Genomic DNA, 6,664 nt, shown 5'->3' on the forward strand with positions numbered 1-6,664 from the left:
AAAGAAGGTCACAGTTTGATAACCTTGAGAACCACAGAAGCTCAATGGGAGACCAAATGAGGCCAGATTAAAGGAATGCAAGCCCTGCACACATTTTAATTCCTATCAACAACTTCACCCTTGAAACAGTGCCATAAAACTCCTTATAAAATCCCCCTTGGTCGGGATACACAGTTTTGAGGCCATGAGTCCACTATGTCCCCTTTTGCCTGGCAAAGTAATAAAGCAATTCTTTTCTTTTTCATCCAAAACTCTTCTCCAAGATTTGATTTGCTACCAGTGCACAGTGACTGAGTTTTGGCATCAATTTTCCCATTTTTATTTTCCATCAGTCTGTAATTTTTAAATGTTCAGGGTTCTTTTATTTACCACCTGAAGGATGAACCTACTTGCACTATCTACTATCTTTCTTAAGGCAATCTGCATTTCTTTGTTTCTTAGACTGTAAACAATGGGATTAAGCAGAGGTGTCAGCACTGTATATGTCACAGCCATCAGCATATCTTCACGGAATGAGTCACTGCTCTTGGGCCTCAAATAGACAAAGCCAGCAAATCCATAGTGTGTGCACACCACAGTGAGGTGGGAGGAGCAAGTTGAGAAGGCCTTATACCTCCCCTTGGCTGAAGGCATCTTCATAACTATGGACCCAATGAAGACATAGGAAATCATAATTAAAATAAAGCTGCCCACCAATACAAAGGCAGAGAGCACAAAAATAGCCATTTCATAAGACAGAGTATAGTCACAAGCAAGGCAGACCACAGGCGAGATGTCGCAAAAGAAGTGCTGGATGGTGTTGGAGTCACAAAAAGATAAGTTGAATACAATGGTGACGATGCACATAGAAACCAGGAACCCAACCAACCAAGCAGCCATCATTAACTGAAAGCAGATCTTCCGGGTCATGAGGATGGAGTAGTGCAATGGGTTGTGAATAGCAGTGTAACGGTCATAGGACATGGCGGCCATGATGAAGCAGTTATTGCCTGACAAGCCAAAGAAGAAAAACATCTGTGTGGCACACTCAAAAACAGAAATGGACTTACTGTCTGATAGCAAGTCCACCAACATGCGGGGGATGATTACCATAGCGGTACAGGTTTCTGAAAAGGAGAGGCCACAGAGGAAAAAGTACATGGGGATGTGAAGGCTGTGATTGAGCTTGACGGCCACCATTATGGACACATTTGCAGCTAGAATGGTCACATGGGAGAAGAAAACCATCACAAAGAGGAGATCTTGCAGGTCCGGGAAACTGGAAAATCCCCACAGAAGGAATGTGCTCACTGTGGTATGATTGTCCATCCTCCTGGTGCACGTAGCAACTCTCTTTCAAAGGCAGAGGGTTGTTGAAATGAAGACTCTGAGATGAGTATAAACTGTCCTTATGGACTGACGTCACCTAGACTGTAATCAAGGGAACCTGAACTTCAAGGCACCTCTTCATGAGAGAGTCTGAGACAGTGATTCCAAAGGCAGTTGACTGAAGTCAAGTTTAGAAAGCAGAGTAGTGAGAATGATTCTAGTATGGGACTCTGTATTAAGGACACAGAGCGAGCCCAAATATCTTCTTAGATTATACTCACAAAGCCATTCTAATCTCTCTTTTCCAAACTATATCTGCATGTAAGAGGAAAATATGAATAAAATTTCTTTGTTCTCGTCCACAGGATTTATTGATTGTATTCAATGCTTCTTGAGATATAATGTTAACCTGGTACTCACAGGTGTTTTATAAACTATTGGCTGAATGAATAGAATAATCTAATCATTGAAATCACTTAAAATAAATATTAAATTTTTAAAGAATTAGGGATATGAGTGAAATTATCCAAAAGACCTCTGACTTTCCCTTCAAAGAATCTTTTCATCAGTGCACTAAAAGTCACAATGTGACAATAATCTGACCACAAAAATTAATTTAACATGTTGTAATTTCTGCAGAGTTTCTAACCACACTAACTTTTGGAGCTTGAGATATATAATATCATTAGTTCTTAAGACATAATAATTTTCAAATTTCTTAATTTCTCATTGAAGTTCTTTCCCAGATGCCCAACATAATATTAATGGACTAGCTTGGAGTCAAAATGATTTTGAAGGCACTGTCTCATTTAGAATGGCATATTCTGGTAATAATGTTCTAATCAAATTTTGACTCTTTTAGCAAAACCTCCAGGACATTTCCTAGCAGATGTACTTGTTATGTGGTCTGCTTGGAAGTGCAGACCTGAATGGAATAAACTCAAATTCTTCAGATCAATTTGGCAAATCATATCGCTATTTCAATTTTTCATTAAACATTTGATCTCATAAGAGGTAAGGGGAGAAATGTGAAATGAAAAATCTCCATAGAATTTTGATTTTAACTTCAGTCATTGTTAAAGGGAATGGGGAAGAAAAATAGTAAGGAATCAGTGGTGGAAAAAGAAGAGTACAAGAGAAATAGAGAAACACTAGCTAGAAATTATTCTGCAGGACTAACACATATTTTGCCATTGGAAGAGTTACCATTTTCTTTTTGCACTGTAGTTATGGGGATAGAATACAAGAGGAGTCAGGCTAGGTGACCAGCACCCATCTATTACCCATAATGTGTCAGACATGAGACAGAGAGAAAGCTACTTCATGTAGTCCTCACAAATCTCTGTGTTTGGAATTTTTCATTCTGATTTTATAAAAGATCAAGTGAGTTATAGAGTGGTTAAGTGATTATGGAAGTCATCCATTTGTTCAACACATATTGACTAAATGAATACAATGGGCTAGACAATGTTGTACATGAGAAACACAAAATGTAACCAGACACATAGGATCTCTGTGATGTGAGAGTGAATGGCTACTTTGGTTTGTGGAGTCTGGGACACCCTCTCTGAGGAGGTAACATGCTTAAATGGAGAACAGAATGGCAATAAGCAACCAGCAGGTAAAGATTAGGGGAGAGAGCATTAACCACATGGTTCACAACCAATTCAATCACTCTAAGGTGGGAAACTCATCCACCCAAGCAATCTTCCTAGACCCAAATGGCTTGTCTCTGTGACCACTCCACTCTCCTCTGAAGGTTTTTGTCCATTTACCTCTAAAGGAAACTTTTTCAATTTTATTGCTTTAGCTATCACTTACCTTTTATGACTCTCCAATTCTGACTTCTATCATATAGAAAACTCCAATTTCCTTTGGCACATTTCCAGGCCAAAATGTCCTCAAAGTATTGAATGTAAGATTTTCAGACCAGAACTGGCCACATTTCCCATACATGTCAGAGTTCCCTCCCGTACTTCCTACTTTAGTTAGTTACCGACATCAGAGAGCTACCGTAAGATTCTATTTTTTACTCCTTCTCCATTTTCATAATTCCAGATGACTCGTTTGCCAACATCTTTATCATCTTTTTTTTTTAAATTACCCCCGTTATTTTCCTGGACCTATCCCACAGAGTGTATATGGTGCTCCCTTGGTTGGTTATTTGTCACAAGTTGCCTGTGTTTTCATTTTATTTACCACATTGTGACTTGTTGTTAGATATCCAAATACAGAATATATCACTACTGCTGCTGCTGCTGCTGCTAAGTTGCTTCAGTCGTGTCCGACTCTATGTGACCCCATAGACGGCAGCCTACCAGGCTCCTCCATCCTTGGGATTCTCCAGGCAAGAGTACTGGAGTGGGTTGACATGAATATATCACTAATAGTGTCAAAAGCAGTGAATAGATGCATATTCCTTATAGAAGGAAATCCAAATACCCCAACATGCTATTTGATGCTCATCACAAATGGATCCCTAGGCACCACTCCTGGCCCAGTTTCTGCTACATCCCTCTGCCCACCCTACACTCAAATCAGACCATGGTGCCCTCTATTTTCCAAACACATCATGATCCATATTGCTGCTGCACTTTTGCACATGGTGTCCCCTCTGCCTCAGTTTCTCCTCCCCTATTTACTTCTATTAGACTTTTACTAAGTTTTCGGGCCCTAACTTGAATTCCTTTGATTCCTCACCTTCTCTTTTTATCCACATTTTCTAGATTCCAGGATCCTAACTATAAAATGTCTTCTTTCTATTCCATCACTCATGTGTTTCTTCTTTTTTGCCAGTCTCTACTTTTTCCATCTTCTAGATCTATCATTCAGCACCTACCACATTTTCTCTATCAAGTATATGATTATGCTATATATCTCATTTTCAACATGTTTCATATATCCTTTTCTTACAAACGCGATAATTCTAATAACTCCTAAACTTCATTGCATGCTTCAGTTATTGCTGTTGTTCAGTCACTAAGTCATGTCTGCCTCTCTGTGACCCAATGGACTGCAGCACACCAGGCTCCTCTGGCCTCCACTATCTCCCAGAGTTTCTTTAAATTCCTGTCCATTGAGTTGGTAATGCTATCTCATACATCCTCTTCGCTATCCTAAGAGATAAATGCTATTAATATGACCATATTGCCTGGAAAATCCCATGGACAGAGGAGCCTGGTAGGCTGCAGTCCATGGGGTCGTGAAGAGTTGGACACAACTCAGCAGCTTCACTTTCACTTTTCACTTTCACTTTTCACTTTCACTTTTCACTTTCATGCATTGGAGGAGGAAATGGCAACCCACTCCAGTGTTCTTGCCTGGAGAATCCCAGGGATGACGGAGCCTGGTGGGCTGCTGTCTATGGGGTCTCACAGAGTCGGACACGACTGAAGCGACTTAGCAGCAGCAGCAGCTGGTGAAAAAAGGATAGCTTAGAGAGTTAGTTTGCCAAAGGCAATACAGCTGGTAAGTGTACATGGATAATATTTACACAGCAAGGCAGTGACTATCTGGAGACCCATTTACGTGGCTACTTGATTATTAGGCCTACCCTCATTGCAAGTGTCCTAGCATGGCATTCAAGGTCTTAACCTGTCCAGCCACATCTCCTGTTGCCCTAGATGGGGAACATTCCCGTTTCCCAAATACATGTCCTTCAAGGCTTCTAATTTGCACACATTATTTTCTCTAATCTGCAATATCCTTCCTGAACTTTCCTGCCTGATAGAGGGCTAACACTCTTGAAAATACAGTTCCAATGGCACTTTCCCACAGAAAGCCTACCTAAAACTCCTGGCTGTGTTAGTCATTTCTACTAGATTCACATGTCATTTTATTAAGATGAAATTTTGTTTTAATTTCCTCCTTCCTCCTACACTAAGACAGGCAGAGACCAGTTTAAAATCTAGTGAATGTAGGTTTTTGAGTAATTTCAATGACTATTGAAAAAATTGAAATTTCATCCTCTCCAGAAAGCCACTCATTATTATTATATTGCTCGTTTGCTAATTCCTCTATAATCCATTTTTAAATGTATAAATAAAATGTATTTTGTGTGCACACATACTAAAGTTATAGGCTGCTCCCAGGAAAGTTTTAAGAATCTTGTCACCTAGCAATGGGAATGCATGTATAGAAGTTTTCTACACGCTCTCTTAATTGAAATAAAGATGGTGAAAAAAAAAAACAACAAACTTCTGAAAATGTCAACAACGTTTGCTTAGAGTCTAAGAGAATGAGACTAGCATTTTCTCATGTTAGGTACTACCCCAATTTCTGTTGAATCGAATCACACTTGAACTGCAACAGTGGTCATCTACTAAGGGGCATATTGAACTCTCCAGGGTAGCTTTGTCAAAATCGTGCATGTCTACCCATGTCTACCACAAGTTCTTAGCAGGCCTCTCCAAGAAGAGATATCTCTGGCATATGAGGGTACATGTCCTCTGTATAGTCTTTCTCACTAGTTATTGTTGAGAACTTTTGACTTGGATGATTCTTTTCAAATTCTTGGCTTTTCCCCATACAATTCTCATACAGTAACGATAGAAGATTATGTCGGTATGATACTATGTTCATTTTTCCCAATTGCCCTGGCAGGAACTGGAGAAAAGAAAATCTGTAACATATTTTCATCCCTTCTGTTTGTTTTTCCCAAACACTGCTCTCTTTATTAATCTGGATTTTGCTTTGAATTCAGCATCCTATTCAGAACTGTGAAGTTCTTCAAAGTTTCCCCAGTACTGTTTCCTGGGTTCCAACTCTACCAGGCATAGGGAACTTTCAACATTCTCACTTCCTAGATTGTCTATACCCATATTTTAATATTCTCTAACAGGCTATTAATATCTACTGGTACTTGATTACTAGAAGATACAGAATAATCACTGTAAAGAGAAAAAAATCCTATAATGTCCATGTTCTACACAAGGAAAAACACCTTCTAGTCTCATAAATTCATGAAGTAGTAAGCTAGAGGAAGAACTTACAGTCTCATATCTCAGATGTAGCTTTCTGCAATACTTTCTGTGATTTCAAATATTTCATATTTCAGGGATATTTTTTAAAGCAATTTTTCCTTTTGAATGCCTGTGATGAGTCCCTCTGAAATCAGTCTCCTTAACACAAAAGGTAGTATCTTCTCCATTCGTTGAGGATGGAGCTCAGTACCATAAAGATTTTAATGAGAGTCCTCTGGCCACAGGAGACCATTATCTTAGACTACTGTTTTAGATACCAGGAGTCTTATGTTCTGTGATCCCAATGTGATGTCCTCCAAAAATGTCTTAAAATTCTGTTCTGCATAAGTGTAATGATGTTTATACTTACAATTCTGAAGAACAAAGTGATGGAA

At 39.2% G+C, this 6,664-nt stretch overlaps 1 protein-coding gene across 1 annotated transcript; it reads right to left on the reverse strand.

Moving 5' to 3' along the window:
* Positions 1-342: 342 nt before the first annotated feature.
* LOC104980598 (olfactory receptor 10T2-like) lies at positions 343-1,308 on the reverse strand. The gene has a single exon (XM_010829367.1). It carries the CDS (start codon positions 1,306-1,308, stop codon positions 343-345), a length of 966 nt encoding a protein of 321 aa, XP_010827669.1.
* Positions 1,309-6,664: the final 5,356 nt, after the last annotated feature.

Source organism: Bison bison, unplaced genomic scaffold (assembly GCF_000754665.1).
Source record: "Bison bison bison isolate TAMUID 2011002044 unplaced genomic scaffold, Bison_UMD1.0 scf7180017864503, whole genome shotgun sequence".
Classification (NCBI taxonomy): Eukaryota; Metazoa; Chordata; class Mammalia; order Artiodactyla; family Bovidae; genus Bison; species Bison bison.

Excerpts from the sequence above, each read along its gene's own strand:
- LOC104980598 (XM_010829367.1), bottom strand. The coding sequence starts at position 1,308 with ATGGACAATCATACCACAGTGAGCACATTCCTTCTGTGGGGATTTTCC.